At 34.3% G+C, this 23,738-nt stretch overlaps 1 protein-coding gene across 1 annotated transcript in view; it reads left to right on the forward strand.

Moving 5' to 3' along the window:
• FREM1 (FRAS1 related extracellular matrix 1) overlaps positions 1-14,683 on the forward strand; it is a 122,534-nt gene extending 107,851 nt beyond the window's left edge. Inside the window, exons 30-36 of the mRNA XM_051987320.1 lie at positions 550-791; positions 1,572-1,619; positions 1,881-2,048; positions 2,260-2,388; positions 3,145-3,260; positions 10,511-10,596; positions 11,720-14,683. Of these exons, the coding sequence (XP_051843280.1) occupies positions 550-791; positions 1,572-1,619; positions 1,881-2,048; positions 2,260-2,388; positions 3,145-3,260; positions 10,511-10,596; positions 11,720-11,919 (989 nt within the window). The 3' untranslated portion in view covers positions 11,920-14,683. The remainder of the gene's footprint in view (positions 1-549; positions 792-1,571; positions 1,620-1,880; positions 2,049-2,259; positions 2,389-3,144; positions 3,261-10,510; positions 10,597-11,719) is intronic.
• The last annotated feature ends 9,055 nt before the right edge of the window (positions 14,684-23,738 follow it).

Below are 23,738 nucleotides of genomic sequence, written 5' to 3' on the forward strand. Positions count from 1 at the left end.
TGCTTATTTCCCCAGATATTTGTTTTTTTTAAAAAAGCCTTTATGCGTTTTAGACAGAAGTAATACCTTTTGGATTTCATCTTTTTGTTGTAACAGTGATTATTGAACCATACATAAAGGAATGGTTTCATGGTCTTACAAAATCTTTAAGCAATCTCTATTTCTGTTACACAGTATCAGGGAGGAGTGCCAGTGTTATGCATTGTCTGACAATTAGCAAAAAGAGCTATCCAGAAAAACTTAATAAAGAGAGATGGAAGCCCTTCCAGATTCTTAGAGGGGTGAAATTAAAGAAGTGAAACCAGCTTTCCTATATGACTTGAGAAATCATTCTTATTACTCAATAGTCACATTTTCTATGTGCCGCAATGCATAGCTCTCCTGTAGAGAAACTAATGGAAAAGGAAGGTTACTGGCAAATGACAAAACAGGTAACATCTGGTAGAAAACGCATTCATCCACTTTTCATGATAAGCTGTTCCATAAGATCAGTTTTCTGCTTATGTAAAATGAACAAAACTGACCATCTGCCATCTTGTGTGCTTTCAGGTCAGTGCCGCCATTCACATTTCTCTGGCCCAAACCAGGGAAATTCACCAGGGAAAGGAACATGGCTCCCACTTTCCCCAGGCTCGTCATCACCTTCCATTCTTGATAGGATCTATTTGGAAGGAAGACACCCTTCATCTTCCAAAGAGAGGACAACACCCAGCAAAGAAGACAAACTTCTAGACTTTGACTTAACTGATATTCCCAGGAAAAGACTTAGGACAATAGGAAATGGCAAAACAGTAAGAACCATGCAATTTAAAAATAAGATGGATGATTCTCTGGGATTTTATCACCGGATTTGTCTAAAGAATCCAAATATTTGAACTTTTCTGAAACAATTAAATAAGTTATTCTGAATATTATAGGGATGGTCTTTTAAGGGTCACTTAATAATTCTGTCTCATTTATCATTTTTTAAGACAGAGGTACAATCCATAACCATGAAGCCAGTGGGGTCAAGTCTATAAATTTGACTTCTAGGATGATTATATAATACATTTACTTTGAGCTAACTGGTCACATAGTCATATTCACATGTTTGTATTTATATGCATTCTACAAACTCAATTACAAAATAAATTATGTTTCCTTATTAAGGAATGCAGAGAATTAGCAGATTGTTTATAGTTATAGATCCCCTCTGATTTTTTCTAATTCTGTTAAATTTGGTGGATTTAACATGTCTTTAGATTAGAAAGACATTTCTTTATTTCTTTTTATTTTTTTCAAGCCCAAGTAAGATTTCACTTTCAAATTTTTCCAGTTGTAGGGAAGAGTACTACATCTGAAGGCAGAGGATCTGGGCTCAAACCCATTCTGACACTACATGTATGATCTTAAGCAAGTCAGTTACTTCCTGTGGATCTCAGTTATATCATCCTTCAAATAAGATAGCTAGACTATTTAATCTCTAATGCCCCCTATCATTCGAATGCTCTGATAATAGTTATTGTCCTAACCAACTATTATATGCAACTGGAAAGAAAAATTTAATCTATTTTACTATCCGTTCTTTTTAGGTTCGTCCATCATCTGTTTATAGAAATGGGACAGATATCGTTTTTAGGGTAAGAATTCTCTGAAAAAATTATTCCATTCTACATTTGGTTATATGTCATATGTGATGATATGAATATAATTAGGAGTGGAAAATATACTTAGGAGTGCAATGATCATGTATTTTCCTTTGAAGATTTTTTTATTTTAGCTTTATCTTATAGTGTTCAAGACTCAGAAGTTTTAAATGACTTTTTCGTTGTTTTTTAACCAAGCAAAAAGTAGATGTTTTTGTCTTGTCTTAATTTTATTGTTTCTGTTTTGATATTAAGTATCATGGTATGGTTGCTCTAAGAGCAGAGGAGGACAGATCTACAATAAATACGGAGAAGGCCAGAGTGTCTGTCACTAAACAGAGATCACAAAAGAAAAACAGGAAAATAGAACCACCACAGGCAGATAAGATGGAACAAATGCCCTATTTACACTCCCCCAACCAGGTAGGAATCATTTGTGACTTTGCATTAAGCTTTCAACAAACTATTTGTTAAGTCATTGACACCTGTGAGTTTCTAGACTGGTTCTAAGATTTGGGGTAATTTGTTTAGTATAAAGGCATACAACCTAGACAAGGATGATGGATGTCTTATGGTCTTTTAAAGTAACAGTTTTAAGAGTTAAGTCCATTCTCACCTTCTTTTGTCATCATAGGAGGATTTGCCATCTTTTCCAAAGAACTGCACATTAGCATTAAAGGGCCTCTTTCATTTTGAGGAAAGCCTCCAAAAATTATATCACTGTGATGGAACTTCATGGAATCCTTGGAGTCCAAAACCCAAGGTGGGATGCATGAATATAGCTAAAGGATGTTCTTGCTTATATCTGCTTTAGAGGTCTGTGCTTGAGGTAGTGGGTGGGGAGGGAAGGAAAGGACATTAGTATGATAAACAATATCAACATTTAGTGTCAAAGATTATGTGACCATTCATTCATTTAACAAACATTCATTAAAAACTCACCATATGCTAAGCACTGTGTTAGGCACTGGGGAAGACATGAAGGTTAAATGAAGTATAATTCCTGCCCTCCTGGTACTTAGAGAAAGAATAAAATGGAAATATAATTAAAAAGAACATTCTTACATGAACAGTATGTCAGATTCAGAACAAATAGTCTATGAGACCCACAATCTTATTTCCCTAGCAGGCTTTTGAAGAAAGTTGTGTGCAGGATGTAACATTTGAGTTTTGCTCTGTATAATACATAGAAATTGATCAGATTTTAAAAAGGAGACCATGTATTCAAATGGGAAAAAATATTTTCCCCAAACATTTTTCAGTAATTCACTCATTAATTGATTAAAAACACATTTAAACTTCCATATTGGTGATAAAAACCAGAGGAGTAAAGCTATAACCTATAAGACACTATCAAGTTAGATGTTGCTTTTGCAGAAACCCACTCTTTCTAAAAGTGAGGAATTAGCATACTCTCTACTATTTAATTAAATAAATGAACAGGGGGCTTTCCTCCTGCAGGCAATGCCCGTAGACTAGAAAGGGCATGACTGTGTGAACATTGACCACTTCATTTCAGGAAGGGGATGAAAGAACCTGTCCCACTGGATGGAGCCATCAAAACAACCACTGCTACTCCTTGATTACAGAGCAAAAGGTCACGTGGAATGCAGCTGCTCGAACTTGCAGGGAACAGTAAGAGATCCTCTTGTTTTTTATTTACATTAGGGTGGGAGGTCTATGTTTTCTTTCACAACTTGACTTTCCTGGAAATTTTATGTATAATTTCACATGTGGTTTTTAAATTGTGGATGGATGGGATAAAGCAGAGGATATAGAACTCAAAAATCTTTTAAAAAAATTTAAAAATCGTTTTAAATGTAATTAGAGAAAAGTACTAAATAAATAATTTTTAAAAGAGATCCTTTTTTACATTTTGACTTACAAATTCTTTATTCAGTTTTCCTTTTATGTATCATTCATGTGCTGATATGTGTGATGAAATATTTGGTCATGGATTTTATGGGGGGGGAGGTAGTGGATACAAATGGATGGAGGTCATAACCTTCCTTTTGCTCTTTGAGGACTTCTGAATTCCCTACTGTACATCAAGGTCTCTGTTAAGACCTAAGAATTGATTGGGTGTGATCTGACCCTTAGGTTCACATACTCAGCTACCAGCCCTTGCCTTTCTTGGCAGTCCCTCCTCTCTGACAACCTTTATTCCTTACCACCTCCACTCTTGGCAAGTGGGGACAGAAGGAGATTTTTCTAGGTCATCCTTCTTATAGACTCCTGTTTTACCAGATAGGACTCAAGGCAATTTGATTTGAAAATGAATCAGGGTGATAAATGAAAGACTTGTAGTATCAAGCTTGTGGCAATGCAGAAAGCAGAAACCTGATGTTACTGAAGTAAGAATACTACAGAACATCATAGAGCCCTGACTAGTCTGCTATGGGATTACTATGATGATTACCCCCAGTCAGTTTCTTTATGAAATAAGGGGGTTGAAGTTAATGGCTCCTGAGAACCTTTTCAGCTCTAGATAAATAATTCTATGACCCTCAGATGATGGGCTTTTTAAGTTTAAGGAATGCAAAATCGTTTAAGTGCCATTGAGAACTCTCTATGAAAGGATCCCTCCTTAGCCAGTTCTGATATTCTGTGGCATGGAGAGTAACTCTGGGTTCTGAAAGGCTTTAGAAGTAAAATGCAAACCTTGGTCTACTTGCATAGCAACTCTTAAAGGATTGTGATCTTCACTAGCAAAGGGAGTGCTCACACCTCCAAAACCACAGATCTTTGGAAGAATGAAGTGTTACTGGCTCTCTTGTCCACTCTTGACACTCTGAGAACAGGGTCAGTGGAATGCAGCCAGATCCTCATCCTATTAACTGTAACTTCTGGGAATGATTGGGTAGAATGAACAGACTTGCCCCTCATTAAATTTTCTTTCATGTCCTACCTATCAGCCAAACCCCAGCAAAAGGAGGCTTAGGCTTCTGAATTGCCTTGTTATTGCCAAAGAGGTAGATTGAAGTGAACCCAAAAATGTTTAAAATATATATCCTTCTGGCACTTGTTGCTAAAAGAGGAATCAAACATTAATTTTATTTTCCATTTATAAACAGGGAGGAAACGTGTCATAGCTCTTTTTCCTCACCTCATCAAACTCAATGGACCATTTTCTCTGAAAATTGGAAAACTGCCTTAAATTTTCTAGAAGAGTCCCTTTCCACTTCTCTGGTTTTTTACACCTTCCTTCTTTCCATTTAGTCTGTAAAGGAGCGACACTGGTCTTCTTGCTGTTCCTTGCTCATGACACTCTCTCTCCTCCACACATTTTCGCTGGTTGTCTCCCCTCAATTGTGGGGAACACTCTCATGATTCCTCTCTGTTTCCTGGCTTCCTTGGCTTCCTTCAAGACAATCAAAATCCCACTCTGTCAGGAGCCTTCCCTCTGACAATAGGGTGTTGTAAGATTCAAAGAAGAATTAAATGCATAGTAGGTGATGTACAAATGCTTATTATCCCTTCCCCTTTCCTCTGAGATTAACCTAATTTATCCAATGCTTGTCTACTCCATTTACTCCAATTTATTCTGTGTTTGTTTGCACATAGTTGTTTGTATGATGTCTCCCCCACCAGACTGTGAGCTTCTGGAAAGCAGGGGTTATTTTTTGCCCTTTTTGTATCCTCAGCATTTAGCACAGTATATGGCGCATAATGAAATCAAGGAAGAATTCTTGGGGTAAATGTAGTTACTTATGATTTCTCTTCTCTAGGTATACTCTTTCCCCCCATCTCTGGCTATGGAAATACTGCTCATCCTTTTAAGTTTACATAAGGTCCAAGAAGTTTTCTTACATGAAACCTTCTCCAATAATCCTAGTTGAAAGTGACTTTGCCTTCAGTAAATGTCTCTAGTTCTCTATTCATTTCTCAAAGAGCTCATCACATACTGCCTTGTATTTGAGATCACACACATACACACACACACACACTCCTAGTAGACCATAAAGCTTTGGGCAATTGGCTCATTCATTCTTTATACATCAGAATGTTTATTATCAGACCTTATATATACTCAATAAATATTTAAGAGTGAAACAGCAGTTAGGTGGCTAAGTGAGTAGAGCATTATCAGGAACTCAAGAAGACCTGAGTTCAAATTTGGCCTTAGGTACTTTACACTTACTTGACCCTGGGCAAACCATTACTCCCAATTGCCTTGCCAAAAAAAAAAAGAAAGATTCAAACCATAAATTTGTTATTTACTTGCTCATGTTATATATTCATATTCTCCGAAATCCTGTGGCAAATATACATTATTTAATGGTCCCAGCCTTCCACTGGCCCAGGATTCTGTGAAAGTAAATAAATATCAGATCTCAAATCTCAGGTCAGCTAGAAAGTCTTGTAAAACTAGAGAGCCTTTGAGGACTGGCCCAGTAGACAATGGATGACTGTTATTTGAGGATCAACCTAAGTCAGATTGGAAAGACTTGCTACAAGACACTGAATCATTTAATCTCCACAACTCCCAAACGCTGTCTGCTAAGGCTTAGCAGGAGGGTTATGCTGAAGCCATCTCATAGGGCTCGTGTCTATTGGTAAATGACATTAGCATTTCTTCAAAAATCAGTAAATAAAAATCAGAGCGTATGTAGTATTTTGTTGATTATCTAGTTATGAGAAAGTAACGGAAAAAACTTAATAATACAGATTATACTTAAAATTATACCATATATATATATATATATATATGTACATCTATCTGTCTGTCTTATCTATCTACCTTCCCCTTGCCCTCAGAACTGGTTGTTAAATGTTTATTAGTAAAATCTTACTTATAGAAGTTGTGATTTTTATTTGTTCAAAGAATACTCATGCTTAACTCACAGGTCCTTGAAATATTGAACAAAGTTATAAAATAATTTTCTCAATTGCTCTGCTAACCTAATTATATCCTGAGGATTGGAAAGACCATCTGTCAACTTCATTGTAATAAAATTTGTATATAAGAAGCTAGATGTCAGAGTGGATAAATAGATTATTGGACTTGCAGTAAGAAATACCTGATTTTAAATCCTGTGACCTTGGGTAAATTGTTTAACTTGCTTCAGGTTTCAGAGTTTTTATCTGTGAAATGAAGGTATTAGACGATATAACTTCTAAGACTCCTTCTGACTAGAAATATATAATATTGCAACTGTCTTTTTCAGATAGTAGAGTATATCTATCTCAAGATACTGATTCACTGGAAATTTTTAAGTATAGGAATGCATTTCTTCTCAATTTCTTTGTCATAAGATGTGGGTACTTGGAGAGCCTTGTCTTGAGAAGCCATGTAATGGTCAAGTTTCATCAGAACAGAAAGCCCAATTTTAACCTTTGGTCCTAATCAGTTTGTTAATTCAATTCAACCCTTGAGGTCTACTATATTTTTCTCCCATTTCAGTTTCTTAATGTATGTTTATATCAGATGGGAAGGATACTAGAGCCGGAATTCTGAATTTGGAATTGCTTGGATTTATGTACTGTAATCTTATCTGGTCATTTCCTATAAGTCTACCCTAGGACTAGAGTTAATCTGATTATCAACCCATCATCTACAAAATTTTATTTTATTTTTTTTACAAGTAACTGCTTTGTTATCTAGAGAGCAATAGATTGATAATAGTTTTCCATTATTTTTAAATAATATGGTTTTGATTGACATACCAAAACATCATTCATTCTAACAGCATGAGTTGTCCCTCCACCAATGCATATTGCAACCTCTCTATGCTTTAGTAGATGGTCATTGAAAATTACCAAAGCCAAAATTATTTATTACTTTGTGGCTAAGGCAATGATAAACTTCCTTGGCTCATCATGTGGCAAGGTATGGGGAATTTTTCTTAACCTAGGTGATCCTCCCCCTGGAAGCTCATAGTCCATTTCATGGACCTTTCTTGAAATCATTCCAATTTGGTATCATGTGCTGGATCAGGCCTTCCATAGCTGTAGCATTCAGTAATCTGTGCTTGCCTCCAAATTTTAAAAAATGAGGCATGTGAGTTCAGAGCATTGTAGTTCTTTTAGAAGTGAAAGAAACCTTCAAAGGCATCCTTCAGTGTCCTCATTTTTATAACTCAGGAAATTACAGTCCAGAGAATTATACTTAAGTGAAGACTTGTGATTTTTTCTGCACTTCATAAGTTGGCCATCATCATCATCATTACAGTAATAATTTGCATTGACATTTTTTCTTGCTTGGATACTATAATGTAGAAACCTTGCATATACAGAAATGTCTAAAATGATGTTTTGATCTGGGTCTGTGTTTATATACTGAAACTCAAAAGAAAAGAGTCCCTCAAGATGGTGATGTCCTCCAGGTTAGGGATGATATTGTACTAACTGCATCAAATCCTGGAATAGTGTGGGACTTCTTCAGTGAAATTCATTGTACCTCAGAAGATCAGCCAATGATCCATTGAAGAAAATGAAAGAAAATGTCCAAAGTACAAACTATAGTAGTCAATTGTATAGCTAGTCCATTAAATTTATATATCATTACATGACTCTTGGACAGATATCTTGCTATAGAGGCTCAAATTTGTCGTAGAAATGATTAGAATGAAGAGAGTGAACTGAAGTGCATTTGCTAATTGTGTACTGTGATTTTAGTGAATTGTACAGGATGAATAGGTATGAATCTCTATCAGAAGAGAAAATCCCATATCACCAATATCATGATCCACTGAAATAAACACAAAGTAATAACTAATTTCTACAGAATTTTAAAAATCCAGCAATATCGTTTACTTAAGACACAGAGAGAACCAGAAAACATATATTAAAAAACACTTTGGAGATGCCCACAGAGGAATCACAAAGTTCCTATTCACAAATTCATACATTTTATTTATAGGAAAATGCCCTTTCTTTGGACTTTTTTGCCTTAGACACAATTCTAGTAAACATAGATACTGACTTCGAATCTGAGTAGATTAGAAGAGGAAATTAGAAGAGTGATACTATACACAATTTCAAGAAGTGACATCAGATATATTGACAGGAAGGATGTACAAAAACTACAAAAAAGAATTTAGAGAATATAAATATCTACTGCAGAGGTTTTTAACTGATCCCCATGATTCTCAGAAATTAGATGGGAGAAAAATTTTAATAGCTCTTTATTTTTCCAACTGCATGCAAAGATAGTTTTCTTTTTTTTTTCTTCTTTTTTTTTTGTTTTTGTTTTTTCCTTTTTTTTTTAATAACTTTTTATTGATAGAACCCATGCCAAGGTAATTTTTTACAGCATTATCCCTTGCATTCACTTCTGTTCCGATTTTTCCCCTCCCTCTCTCCACTCCCTCCCCTAGATGGTAAGCAGTCCTTTACATGTTGAATAGGTTACAGTATATCCTAGATACAATATATGTGTGCAGAACCGAACAGTTTTCTTGTTGCACAGGGAGAATTGAATTCAGAAGATATAAATAACCCGGGAAGAAAAACAAAAATGCAAGCAGTTTACATTCATTTCCCAGTGTTCTTTCTTTGGGTGTAGCTGCTTCTGTCCATCGCAAAGATAGTTTTCAATATACATCTTTGTAAAATCTTCTGTCCCCAATTTTTCTTCTCCCTGTCCCCCCCCCTTCCATAGATAGCAAGCAATTCAATATAGGTTAATTGTGCAATTTTTCTGAACATATTTCCATATTAGTCATGCTGTGCAAGAAAAATCAGATCAAAAGGAGGAAAAAAACACAAGAAAAAAAACCAAGCACTTTGATCCACATTCAGTTTCCATAGTTCTTTCTCTGGATGTGGATAACTCTTTCCATCACACAGAATATTGGAGATACCTTTAATCACCTCATTGTTGAAAAATACCAAGTGATGGGGGGAAATTTCATCTTTATTTAATATAATTGGCTTCCTTTTAATTCTATGAATTTTATTTTATATGTTTAAAAACATTTTAAGAAAAGGTTTGTAGACTACACTAGACTGCCAAAGGAGTCCATGACATAAAAAAGACTAGAACTCCTGATCTAGAGCCATTTAGAGTAGTGCTAAAGAGACCTAAACAGTTTGTTAGTCTGATGTCATTTCTGTATTACACAATAGTTAAATAATTAATGTTTATAAAAATGAGCTTGATTCATTGAGAAAAAGTTAACATTCATTAATATATTCTCTTTAAGAAACAGACATGTCTAATATATTTTCAAAAGGCTCCCATCCAAAATGGTTAAATTAAAAAATATTTTGGCACTTAAATAGGTATATCCTCAGTTCTTCAAAATTATTCCTTACCCTGGAGATCCAGATAGCTGAGGTTTTATGTGGAAATGAGGGCTTGTAATCTCAAACAGAAAATAAAGATTTGTTTGGGCTTTGTTTATATGGGATCAATGGCACTAGAAATTTGACGGTTATTCAGTTAATGTGATAGATATACATAATAAAATTGCACATTTAGAGCACGAGATTTTCTTTTTGGTAAGAATAATGGAAGAGGAATCTTAATAGTTTGGTCTGGTTTTGAAATTGATCAGACTAACTGAACAATGGCCAATTCACCATTTCAATTTGCTGATGAATTTCTAAGATAAGTGGTATTGTCTTACCTTTAAATAATGAATGTAACCATGTAATTTTTGGTTTCTGAGTTTCCAGAGATTTTAAAAGAATCTGTTGAACAATCATTTTGTTTTAAAGGCACAGATTCAATAATAAAATATATTAAATGTGAGGCCTCATCCCTGTCATCACCACAGCTGGAAAGAATATTTAATATTAAAACACCTGGAAAGAGCTTTGAGTTGATTTTTTTCTATCACTTTCACTCGCATATTTCATGTTACCAGAAATATATCTTTTCCCTAAGAAATGTTTTCTTTTTGGTTCTGATTCTTTTATTTCCTTTTGTTTGAATCTAGACATCAAGGCAACCTAGCAAGTGTGTTTACAAAACAGCATATGCAGTGGTTATGGGACTTCAGTGGAAGAAAGTCATTTTGGATAGGCAAGTATCCATGGGTTCTTTTGAAATATATTGAAACCTGTATTAAGTGCTGTAATATAATATTACATCTTAATATATAGAGAAGGAAAAAAACACCATTGATGGACAAACTTATGTAATTTGTGGCTTATAACTAGCTCATTTCATTCTCCTAATCAGAAAAGTAGAATAATTGTCTTTATTAAATTCTTTGGGAAAAGTATGATTTCCACAGGACAAAAGATGTAAACATTTCTCTCCCGAGATTTACTAGTTAGGAAAGTGGAAAGGGTACTGGAACATACTGGCAAAGGCATCATTCAATGTGAGAAAGCTGAGAGGAATGACCAAGAAGGAACTGTGATGACCTTAGGTTTCTGCCAGTTCTGCTATTAACTCACCATGTAATCTAGAATAAGGATTTCTGGGCCTTGGTTTCCTCTCCTGTAAAATGATATCTAAGGACCAAGGTTCTTTTCCTTCTGGTTCTAAGGAACTTCAAAAGACCCTTTTAATGCTAAAATTCTCCATGAACTTATACAGTTCTCCATGTACAAGGACAGACAGTCAAAAACTGAGAAATTCTTATGTCTATTAAAGTGAAAATTTAGTAAATCAAAATGGTCTCCTGTCTCTGAATTCTAGTAACTATAATCAACATGTCTCTAGTGATATGAGGTTTATAAAATACTTCCTTTACAACTTAATTGGATATTTAATGCAAATACTATTACCTTTATTCTACTGAAGTGGAAACTTAGACTCCCAAAGGTAAAGGAATTATTCATGGTCACAGAACTAATAAGTGGGAGAACTGGGGCTTGAATCCAAAATTTGGGGGACAGTCAGGATTAGAAAACAATTCAAGGTGTAAGCAAAAAAGATATTACATATCACTTTTCATTTGAAATATAAAGCCAAGACTACCATTCAGAAGTAAAATGGAAGAAAATCAAACATGAATTCTATGTGCTATATGCAATGAAGAAAATGTTTCCAAGAATATAAGAAGTACCTTTTGTCTGTGTTTCAGGCCTCAACATACTTTTTTTTGTACATAATCTATACAATAAACAATAGTCTAGAAAAGAATCTGTTCCAAAAAGAATAAAGAAATTTGACATATTTCTTTGTTTTGTGTTAGGCTTGAATGACCAAGAGAATGCTGGTCGTTGGGAATGGGATGGAGGTGAACCTGTAACCTTCACAAACTGGAGGAGAGGACCTCCCCCACATTTAAGGAAGAGAAAGAACTGTGTTTTGGTGAAAAAAAGGGGAAAGTGGCAAGCTAAAGACTGCAGGAAGGGTAAAGCTCACAACTATGTATGTGCCAAGAAACTATAAACATAAGTGATACTGGAGATATCCACCAGAGCTTCCTCACAAACTGATTCTTTTTCATGTATAATTTGCAGTGTTTGTGAATTTATATGTTTTAAAAAATCAATGGCCAAGATTTAGTAAATTTATTTCCTGTGGACTTTGAAATATTTTTGTAAAAATGAATTGTGATTGCAAAGTTTGGTCAATAAGTTTCCTTCTTACCTACCCCCATCTTCCACAAGAAAAACCCCACAATTTTGAACCTTATCTTGTACTTATATCCCTCCCACCTCACTCAAACAGAAGATCAAAATCTTATAAGATGTAGAATTTTGTTTATTTAAGTAGAAACTACCCCAGCCTTCAGTCAGTTCTGGCTCTTCACCCTCATGCTGTCTGGCTTATGGTTTCATTGCCCATCTTGGAAAAGGCTACTATGAAACCTGTATTGCAAGTTTCTTCTAATAGATCTGCCTCTCTACCAATTCAGCTCTAATAAAAACCAATTATACCAGCTAGACAAAATTTGAATAATAAAGAGAGAGTTGGATCCTTTTATTACCTTAAAGGGTGAGGTTGAGAGTGGGGGGCCAACAGGTTAAAAAAATGGTAGTTCTCAGAGTAATAGTTGAAAAGAAAGACTGTAAATGGATGAGTCATGGTGTATGTGCTTCTCTGAAAAATCAGAGTTATTTTGATGCTGGCTATGAGCTTAGATAAGGGGTCAATGGACTAGACTGCCAATTCTTGGGAGGACTGTGCATCATGTATCAATCAAACAGATCAGTTTTCTGAAAGGAGGGTTATTTTTGGTTCATTCCAAGGTAATGGTTTGGTTTCCCTATGCAGAGCTATAATGAAATTTAACCCACATAAACTTCTCTTTTTTGATACTTGTGCCAATGATTGGCTTGTCTCAGAAATATACATGGTCTTTGAATAGACAAAAAGGCTGTTGCCTCAAAAATAAATAGATGACCATATGATTGTTCAAAGATCTCTCTTGAACATAATACTCTTGTAGATCACATTGTCAATTACCCATGATCTCTGAAGGAATCTTGATGCAATGATGGATCCAAAATGTTCTGGCTTGGTTCTAGACATGCTATTGGATAGGATTTATGAATGTCATGGCAGCTACCTACATGTAGCTACAGCCTCAAAGTGAAGCATGTCAATAATAATAGACTAAGTAAGCTACATTTTTTTATTCCCAAGATTCTAAAAAAAGTTTCAACTCATGAAAATTTTATTCTGAAACCAATTTGCCTCTAAAATGTCTTTTTTTTCTTTTTATCTTTTCATGATTACTACAAAATATGTGATTTGCCTCAGTAGTATAATTTTGATATCAACTTTTTTTAAAATTTAAATTTAAATCATACTAGAACATAAATTTTGTAAGAGCAATGCATCAATTAAACTGACAATGCTTAGATCAGGCCCAATCCCTATTTATGTCCATAGAAATATCATTTTGACAACTAGAAATTTTGTACTGTTTTCATAATTTGCCAAAAAAGATACCAGATCCTGTTTTAACTCCTGACAATGCTCTGTCTCAACTCTCTTGACTAATATTCATCTGAAACAATGGTATTAATTTGAGTTGTTAGAAGAAAAAGAATCTGGTCAAACTTGGATCTGACAAGCACTATTCCCTGGTCCACACTCTTCTAATATATGAGAAATAATGACTGTGAAACAAAGAATGTTAGAAGTAAGGATTTTTTTTTTGTAAAGGGTCAAGTAGTTGGAAGGACTATATACATATGAAGAGAAGTGAATGTTCAGCGTGAAAATCTCTTTGCATCTCTACCCCAGAATTCATGAGCTGTTTATTTGGAATTAAAGAATTATTACTTAGAAAACAAGGTACAAACTATATGAATAGTCAACAAAGTTTCTTTGTTAAATTCTATTGCACACATCTCTACCCCATTTCTTATGAAATATGTTCTATTAACTACCATAGTAGTCACTCTTGGCTTGGGGTGATCTTGAGGGAAAGGAGAGAGAGCAGTAGAAAGAACAGAGTAAAGTATTAAGAAAGGAAAGAGGAAAAGAGAAATGTAGCAGTTACTAGAGTATCCAGGGGGAGTTTCAGGAAAAATTAACAGATAATTCAGACTTTAATTTGAATTAAAGTCCCCTATGAAAGAACTCTTTCCAAACCCAAACACTGCCTCAGGAAAAATAAAAATGGCCTTTGTCATTCTGTGTCAACCAGAAAAGTAATGTGACAGAGTGTTTACAGAACTGGCCTTGGAACCTGGGAGACCTGACTTCCAATCTGACAAAGTCACTGGTTATGTGTCACACAAGTTACTTAACTTCTCAATACTCTAATCAAGTGTCTCAAATTCTAATTTGCAATGATTCTGATGTAGATTGTAAAGGGAATTTCCTTATGCAAGGATTCCCAGTATCAATGAAATCATAGATCCAGGTCCTGTTTCTACAGAGAGGGAGATAATTTTTAGAGCTCTTTACTATTTTGGGGAAAAAACAACAACAACAACATATTTTGGTTAAAAATAGACTTAGAAATACTTTATCACTGCTTTCACAAGGGTGCTGGAAAGGAACGAATTTATTTACATTTCTCTTCATGTTTACACTTTTTAATACAACAAAGAAGGCAATGTGTTTACTTTCATGGATACTGGTTCTGGATAACTGAAGTCACAGATTGGTGCTCATTCTATTTCTGTAATAAAGTAGCATGCTGTGTGTACTATACTTACTGTTATACCAAAGCTAATAAAACCTATGTAATTAATGGTTATGGCTTATACTTCCTTTGACTTTTCATATTAATAATTTTTTTTCTATAATCCCATATGTTAAGACAGAAGAGCTTCTATTCCTAATGACCCCATTTAGGTCTCAATGCATAAGGAGCACAGCATAACCTTTGGTCATTTTTTTTTCTATTTAGAACAAATTTTAATTGTATTTGATGCAAATATGACATAGTACCATAATACCAAGTGCTAAATACTTATGGGAAGGTGAACTGGTTTCTCAGACCTCACTTTCCCATTACTATTTGTCTAAACTGAGAAAAAAGTATTACACCTTGTTCTTCCACCAGACTTATTGCCATTGCCACTACCATTTCCCACCATTTTTCTCCTTCCAAGGAATTGAGAAATTGGCCTCTGTTTCTCAGGGAATTAAATAACAATGACAGCAGCAACAGATACCAATTTTTTTTGCCTCATGGGGCTGGAGAGCAACTAGGTCTTTTAAACTGTAGATTCTCTGCAGTCCACTAGCTGAAATGTTTTCAGACAAGTCTGGAGTGACTTGAAAAGGTGGTGAAGAAATTGATATCTATTCCATATAAGAACTGGTTCAAGGAATTAGAAGAGTTTTAGCCTGAAGAAGAGAAGACTTAAATAAAGCTAATTATTATTTTAAGTACTTGGAGAGCTATCATGTCTAAGAGAGATAAGTCTTGTTCTTTTCAACTTCAAAGGATAATAGAAGTTGCAGAGATATAAGTTTCAAAAGGATAAGAGGAAAATATTCCTAATAATTGTTGTTTTTCAGTTGTTTTCAGTTGTGGATAACTCTTCATGACTCTATTTGAGATTTTCTTGGCAAAGATACTGGAGTAATTAATGATTTCCTTTTCCAGCTCATTTTACAAATGAGAAAACTGAGGCAAACAAAGTGAAGTGACTTGCTCTATGTCAAACAGCTAGTAAGTGTCTGAGATCAAATTTGAACTCATTAAGAAGAATTTTACTGATTCCAGGCCTGGTACTTTATCCACTGGACCACCTAGCAGCTCTCTTAATAGTTAAGGTAGTGCAAAATGTGGGACAGAATGCAGTAGAAAGAAATGAGGCTGGAGGCTGAAAGAGCAGCTGTCATCCTAATTTCAGAAAGTATTACTGCATTGATATGGGTTAGTCTAAATATCAGAGATTCCTTCTAGCACTGAAATTTCATGATTCTATGATTGTAATTTATCATTCATTCAATTCAATTCATTCAACAAGTGTTTATTGATCATCTTTACTCCTTTGCTAAGTATTAGAATACTTCTGGACTTACAAAGATGAACCATTCCATTCAACAAACATTTGGTAAGTGCCTACCATATGTAAAGAACTAAGGAAGGCAGAAACAAAAATAAGAGACTCTCCCTTCATGCAACTTATTTTCTACTGAGAAAATATAACATAAGATGTAAGTATACATATACAATAATCTCAAGAAGCTCTAGCACCAACTGGAACTGTCTAAAAAGGCTTCTCACATGAAATGGTAACCAGACTGTATATTCAAAAACACCAGGGATTCTAAGAGGCAAAGAGGAGGTATATTGCAGACATAGCATGGAGAGGGAAGGTAGTATATGTTGTAATTTCTGTATCTGGTCAGAAAATCAGGACAGCTGAATTTTAACCCAAATCTGACCACAAATTAGCTTATGTGTCCTAAGTAATTAATAATAAATGATATCACCCATAAGGCTTTACCATTTTCACAGCGATTTCTACAAATTATCTTATTTAATAACTTGAGTAAATCACAACTTCTCTAGACTGAGTTTTCTCATCTGTAAAATATGAAGTAGGTTATATCTTAAGTCTTTTCCAAATGTATGATTCCATGACTTTAGAACAGGAAATGAATATGGTAGCTTCATAACTTCCACAGACCTAACTTTTTATTCTCTAAGTATGTGTTTTATGGATCTTATACTCAGCTTAGCAATAAAACTTAGTCTATTTTAATAAGGCAGAAAGGAATAAAATTCAACCAACACTTTCTGTACAGGGCTTGTGATAGTAACATTTCCCCAAACCATGTAATAAGCTTTTATTGTCTCTTTTGTTTCAGAATCAATCAACCAGTGCATAGATAGCACCTACTATATGCCAGAAACTGGGCAAGATGATGGGGATATAAAAGGAAAAAGAAAAAGAACAATCTCTGATAGAACTTTACTTTCTGTCAAGAAGAGACAATGCATACATATATAAGTGTATATATGATAAATATATACAAAAAATCAAAGAAATACAAGACAGTTGAATAAAAAGAAAAAAAGGACAGCATTAGTGGTTGGAGAAATTAGAAAAGTTTTGTGTAAAGGGTGGTACTTATAGTGCCTCTTGAGGGGGGTTAAGAGGGAATAAATTCTAAATTGTCTCGAAGCATTTATTAAGCACTAATTATTTTTTCAGGCACTGTACTAAGTATCATCACAAAAATAAAGACAAAACTATAGTCCTGCTTTTCCTGAGAGAACAAGGGAAACAATATGCAAATAAATAGATGCATACAATGGATATGCAGAGTAGATTGAAGGTGATCTCATAGGGAAAGGTATTAGCAGATAAAAAGTTTGGGGAAGATGAAATCTGAGTTTAAGACTTAAAGAAAGTTAGAAAAACTAAGAAATTAATATGAGGGAGAACATTCCAAACATAGTGTTCACTACAAAATCATGGAAACAGGAAATGTTTCCTGTATGTACAGGGCAAAGATCAGGCCAATGGAACAGAGAGAGAAGTTCAGACATATTTTATTCCATATTATTGCCTTCTGAACATTCTGCATACTCATTCTGTCTCCTTTTAATCAACTCAAATTTGTATGATTCTATGTTTTCACTCACCTCTTTCCTATATCTGGAATGTCCTCTCTGTTTTCTACTCACAGAATTCTGAAAGACCACTAGATTAGATTTAGAGGCCATGGGTTCCAATTCTGGATCTGACATATTTCTCGCTAGTTAATATTGGACAAGTAATTTAACTTCTTTGAACTTAAGTTCACTCACCTGTAAAATAAAGGGATTGGACTAAAAACATTTTAAGATTTCTTTTGGTTGTATAACTATGATACTATGATCTATAAATCCAAATAAAATCCAAATAAATCCAAATAAAATTACTTCACCCAGGATATTTTTCCTGACCATCCCCAGTGCTTATGACTTTTTCTATTTTAGACCCCAGATGGCCCTTAGTTGAGATTACAAAAAACCTTTCCTTAGAATCAAAGAAGCTCAAAGTTGGAAGGATACTCAAGGAAGCAGCTAGATGATGCAAGGGGTAGCATGCTAGACATGGACTCAGGAAGAGCTGAGTTCAAATTTAGCCTTGGATACTTTACTAGCTGTGTGATCATGGGCAATTCTGTCCCAGTTTTTCATCTCTACAATAGAGAATGAAAATATCTGCCTTTCAAGATTGTTATGAGGATGAAAAAAAAAAGATATTTGTAAATCTCCTTATAAATGCTGATTATTTTACTTCACTATAATGCATTTATCTTGTGATATTATATTCCCTGACTTGCCTATACTTTCTACAAGTGCTTAAAAGTGTTCTGTACAGAATAAGCATTTAATAAGTGTGTTGAATGTACGATTGAGCAATTGAATGAATGAATGACTTTGAATGATTGCAGGGGATTTTCAAGATAGATATACCAACAGGAAACTGTGATCAGTATTGAGGAAAATGTCTTCCCTACCTGGAGATTTCATGGCCATACAATCCATTGGGATCTGTTTGTGGTAATTCTCAGCAAATGGAAGCTTTCTTAGAGTTTCACAATTGTACCAAACTGATCCAAACTTCCCCAAATTTGGCTGCAGGTTCACTAACTCTGAGCTAAATTTCAGGTTTACAGAAGAAGCCAAAGTTAACTGGAAAGTTTTGCTTTGCTTTCAAATTTCCTTCAATATTTTTCACAGCTTGTCTCCTACCACATTATTTTTTAAATTCTACACCTTAAGTGAAGGAAATATATAATATGTTAATATTTACATTATAGACACTTTAATATTATTTCATTTATGCATGAGCATTGCCAAGACAGTCAAGCCAACTTTTTATTTATAGAGACTTGAAGATATAAATCTGAATGAAAATGCTTCATAAAATGACATATTAATATTTTTTGACTTAGCTCATTGAATTATTATGAGAGTTCACAGTATTGTTTCCCTAGCATCTTTTGAGTGCTTTGGAGAAAGGCTTATCAAGGTAAATACAAAGAATGATTATTTCTAGCTGTTCCCCATTACTTCCTTGCCCTTCCCCATCTGCCCTCTATTTTGGCATATTTTCCTCACATTCTGTCCTGCATTTGGCCCTGAGTCAGTTGAAAGCTGTGCAAGTTGTTCTCTCATTCCCATCTGAATTTTAGTTTAGCTGTGGAACTGTTTTCCATGTGCTTTTAATCATTTGTCCATGTGTTACAAGATTAAAGGGACAATGTATTTTGCCTGAACAGGCTTCCTGGTATATTCGGGGGCCTGATGAAGTAGTGGAGGTCTTTGGGGGTCCAGTGGGAAAGCCATGTATAGATAAGTGCCCTTGAACTCATGACAGCTGAGAACACTGCACTTCCATCAAAGAAGTGACAGGAGAAGTTTTCCAGCTACAAAAAGCTATGGTCTCATTACCTTACATTTCAAAAAACAGTAGTATTTGGCAGGACGCTACCAGTATGGTATCTCTTCATTGACAAATGGGAGAATATTTCTAATTTCAGAAATGGAGCCTCTTAATATTTAAATAATTCAATTCAATGGATATTTATTAAGTACCTATTATGAGCAAGGTACTATGCTAGACAATGAAAGAGATTTTATATCTATCAATTTCAATAATTGCATTTTATTATTTTATTAATAATTTTATTATTTATATAATAATTATCTATATCTTTCTAATATGTCTTTATCTATCATCTATCTATCTATCTATCTATCTATCTATCTATCTATCTAATTACTATTTATCCTTTAAAATCCCAAACAAGTGCTACTTTTCCCAGCAACTTTCTCTGATCTCATAGTCAATAACTATTTACCCCTCGAACCTCATTATTTGAGTATCTCTCATGAACTTTTATATTATTTTTAATCCTACTGTGTATTTGTAATATTCCTCTACCAGACTCTTCATGAGAGAATAAAATACATCTTACCTAAATTTTGTATTTATTTCCATGACCCAGAACAATATTTTGTCCTGTGATTAATAAATGTTAGTTGAATTGAATTGGAAACTAAGACAAATAAGGTATAGTCCCTGCCTTAAGGAGAACTTATAACCTAATGGAAAATTGTTCTGAGACCTCATTAGATCAATAATAACTCGATTTTAAAATTGAATGCACACCCTTTGATCTATTATTGCTAACTGATACTATTAATGATATAACCATTAAGCCTGCATAGAGAGGTCTAAGAAAAAAGAAAAAACCCTACAATATTTAAATAACAATATTTAAACCGGTTCTTTTTGTGGTACCAGGATTGGATAGTGAGAGGGTACCCATCAATTATAGAATAGTTGAATAGATTATGATATGTGAATGTGATTGGATATTATTATTTTATGAGAAATGATAAAAGGATAATTTCAGAAAAACCTGGGAAGAATTATATGAACTGATATAGATCAAAATAACCAGAGCCAAGAGAATAATATATACCATAACAACATTGTAAAGACAAAAACCTTTGAAATATTAGGAACTCTATTCAACACAATGATCACCCACAACTCCAGAGGTGTCATCAGTTCCTGATGGATCCATACCATTTGGATTCACAGGACACCATACAGAAGTGATGATGAAGATATAATATCTATACCTATATCTATCTATATGTGTATATGTATGTGTGTATACGTTTTTGTATGTATACTAGTCTTTAATGTTTTCCTTATATTTATCCTTGATTGTTTATATTCAAATTTCTACTGAGTCCTGGTCTTTATGTTACAAATACTGAAAATTTTTTGGTTTGTCAAATGTCCATTTTTTCAGGATTATACATGACTTCGCTGAATAATTATCTCATTGATTTTTCAGACTCAAGTGAAGGGTGAGAAATTTGATTTGAGATAGAAGAATGGAAGGATCATTTGAAGTAGAAGTTTAGAAACAGGACAGTCATCTTCTTAATGCATAAATAGGATATATAGAATCCTACTTACTGATTCCCATCTCAAAGGTAACACACTATAAGATTTTCTATCTGTAATGAAAAACCTCAGAAATCATCTGAAAGAACTGCTCTTCAGTAACATCATCATAGAATTCAGCAGCCCACAAACATCAACCATGGAGGAGTAGGAAAGAAAAATGAGTAGATATGATTGTCTATAGACTACTAGATCCTGAACAAAGGAATTAAGATAGATTAGATCAACATGCTAAGATTTCTCTATTAGGCAGCCCTTGATTATCAGTGTTGTATTTATTTAATAAATATTATCAGATTACTGTAATAAGACAAAAATAGCTTTCATTGGATAAGATGGATTTTACTAGTTGCTCCAAGGCTTCATAAAGTCATCTGCCAATTTCCAAAGACTTATTAAAAAAAGTAGATGGATATTTTCTAATTTCTTGGAAATATTAGAATACCTAGATGACTTCATTGTTTTTGTGAATGTGCTAGGAAGAACATTAAGAGAGAATACCGAATATATTAGTGTAACTAGTGGAAGTTGCATTGAAATTATTGATTGGCAGGTGTATGACTTTGAAAAGAGTATCCATTGAATTAACACAATATAAACATGAGAATAATGTTAACAAACACTACATTTAATGCCTTAAACAAGAGCAGCAATGACAGACATTTTGCATTTATTGTCCTATGGAATATAATGTGCTGATTGTGATTGAAAGAATGCCTATGAGAGAACTTTCCAAAAAAGGGGGTGGAATTTAAATCTTGAATGGAGGCTCCTACATATGGAAGCTTTTGGGAGCATTTGTGTTGTGAAGCTAAATTATTAATACTAAATTATTAACATTAACATTAACTAAATTATTAATAATTAACAGGGACAATGAGTCTATTTCCACTCCATATTGTGCTGCTGATGTAGTCTTATACATTTTCTTTCACTGGATTCATAAGCAATATAGTGGATATATTCTTGGATAATCTCAGAAATTGCCAAAATTACAGTATCACTAATCCATTCAATATCTTCCCGTGAATAAAGTTTTCCCATGAACTAATTCCCTTCTCTCAATTTTCAACTACAAACTCATCATTTTTAATGCCATATAATTTATTAGGAGAATCAAATAAATAAATAAAATAAGTATAAACACTTAAAACAAGGTGTAGAAATTGCAGTGGGGTTCATGGTAACCTCTGTTTTTTGAGAAAGCAGGGCTGCTAACAGTACTTCCTTAACCTCCACTGTAAATAGTTACAATTGCTGGTTTAGCCTGGTCACAACTCTAATCTACTGCTCTGCTACATGTTCATCTTCGCTCTTCTTTCTGTATGGTTCACATACTCACAAGCTTGCATTTTACTCTAGCTTCTTAATTTTCTAAAATGGAACCTGCTTGTTAAGGATCTTGCCTAAGTGAAGGGGCAGGTCAATTCTCTGAGAGCCTCCACAGCTGGGAATCATAAAATCTGAAGGGGTTGCAAAGCAGCCTTCGAAGATGTTCCTTGTGCATGGGGAATGAAATAAATTGGAGGCAAGAGGAAAGAGGAGGGAGGTCAGACAATACAACTGCCTCTCAGTCTCCTTGTATCATCATCATCCACTCAAATGAAGCGATCCATTCTACAGGTCTGAGTTAGACCTCCAGCAGCCACTGGCAGGTAGCTCCCATATCACAACACCTCCATACTTGGGAAAAAACACTGGAACCTTAAAACAAACTAAACTCTTCAGAACTATTCAAGTTTTCTTTAGAATGTTTGTTAACAAAGTAAAACCATGGATTCTCTCTTCTTTAGAAATGTCTTTCAGGATCTTCCTGGTAATCTTAAAATTACAACATCAACATCCAGAGTCATTGCAATATTGGACCTCTGTCATTGATAATTTCAAATGGTTTTTGGCATGTTGAATAGAATTATGAAAGAACAAGAATATGAGTCAAAGAATATAGGTAGGTGTGGATGGCTCACTGCATGCATCATGAGAAGGACTTTTTACCTCAATTAGATCATAGGATCATCATAGTATCAAAATGATGTAAGACGTTACTATAGTGCTTGAAGATTTGCAAAATGCTTTCCTCACCAGTTTATGAAATAAATACAAGAATCCTTATTACCATTTGATAGTTAAAAAAAATCAAGAGACATCTAGGTGAATGGAACTTAATCAAGTTTAATTAGATAGTAATTACTAAAACTTCAATTTGAACTCAGTCATAAGTTTGCCAGAATTTTTGTCAGAAGATAATGATGTATTGAATGAAACTCACTAGATAATGACATGCATCATAGATAAGAAATTTTATGTGTTTGTTGGATTAAATGATTTGGGATTGCTTGGGCATGTGGGGAAGAGGAATGCAGTGGGTCCCAGAAGCTAGAATCAAGGCAGACATAGAAGAAATTTTGAATTGGGGGAGGGGGGCAATGCAGGAGAAGGTGGGACAGGAGGAGTTAACATGAAAACACTAGAAGCCTGAGTCAATATTTAGTCATGAAAATAAAGTGAGAGGCTGCCAAAGTGAATGTCAATGACTTCATAATTTTGCATAAGAGTTATTTGAGTTTACAGTAACTAAGCTGTTCAGGCATCAGTCATTTGATCCTGAAGTGCAATAATAGATGTACATAACTTAGGCACACCCCTAAAAGAAATGACATTCAAGGAATATTTGATATTTGAGAAGACATTCTTATAGAACAATGGGATATCATCTCACTGCTCCATTTAAAATCTCAAGAATCATTCAATTTCAAATTAGTTTAGGGCACCTAAACTACAAAGAATTAAATTGTGGGAAATGTTTGAGTTCAATCAAATTATTGTGATGTAATTTTTAATTTTTACTTCTTGTTGACTTAT

The sequence above is a fragment of the Antechinus flavipes genome, chromosome 1, assembly GCF_016432865.1.
Source record: "Antechinus flavipes isolate AdamAnt ecotype Samford, QLD, Australia chromosome 1, AdamAnt_v2, whole genome shotgun sequence".
Taxonomy (NCBI): domain Eukaryota; kingdom Metazoa; phylum Chordata; class Mammalia; order Dasyuromorphia; family Dasyuridae; genus Antechinus; species Antechinus flavipes.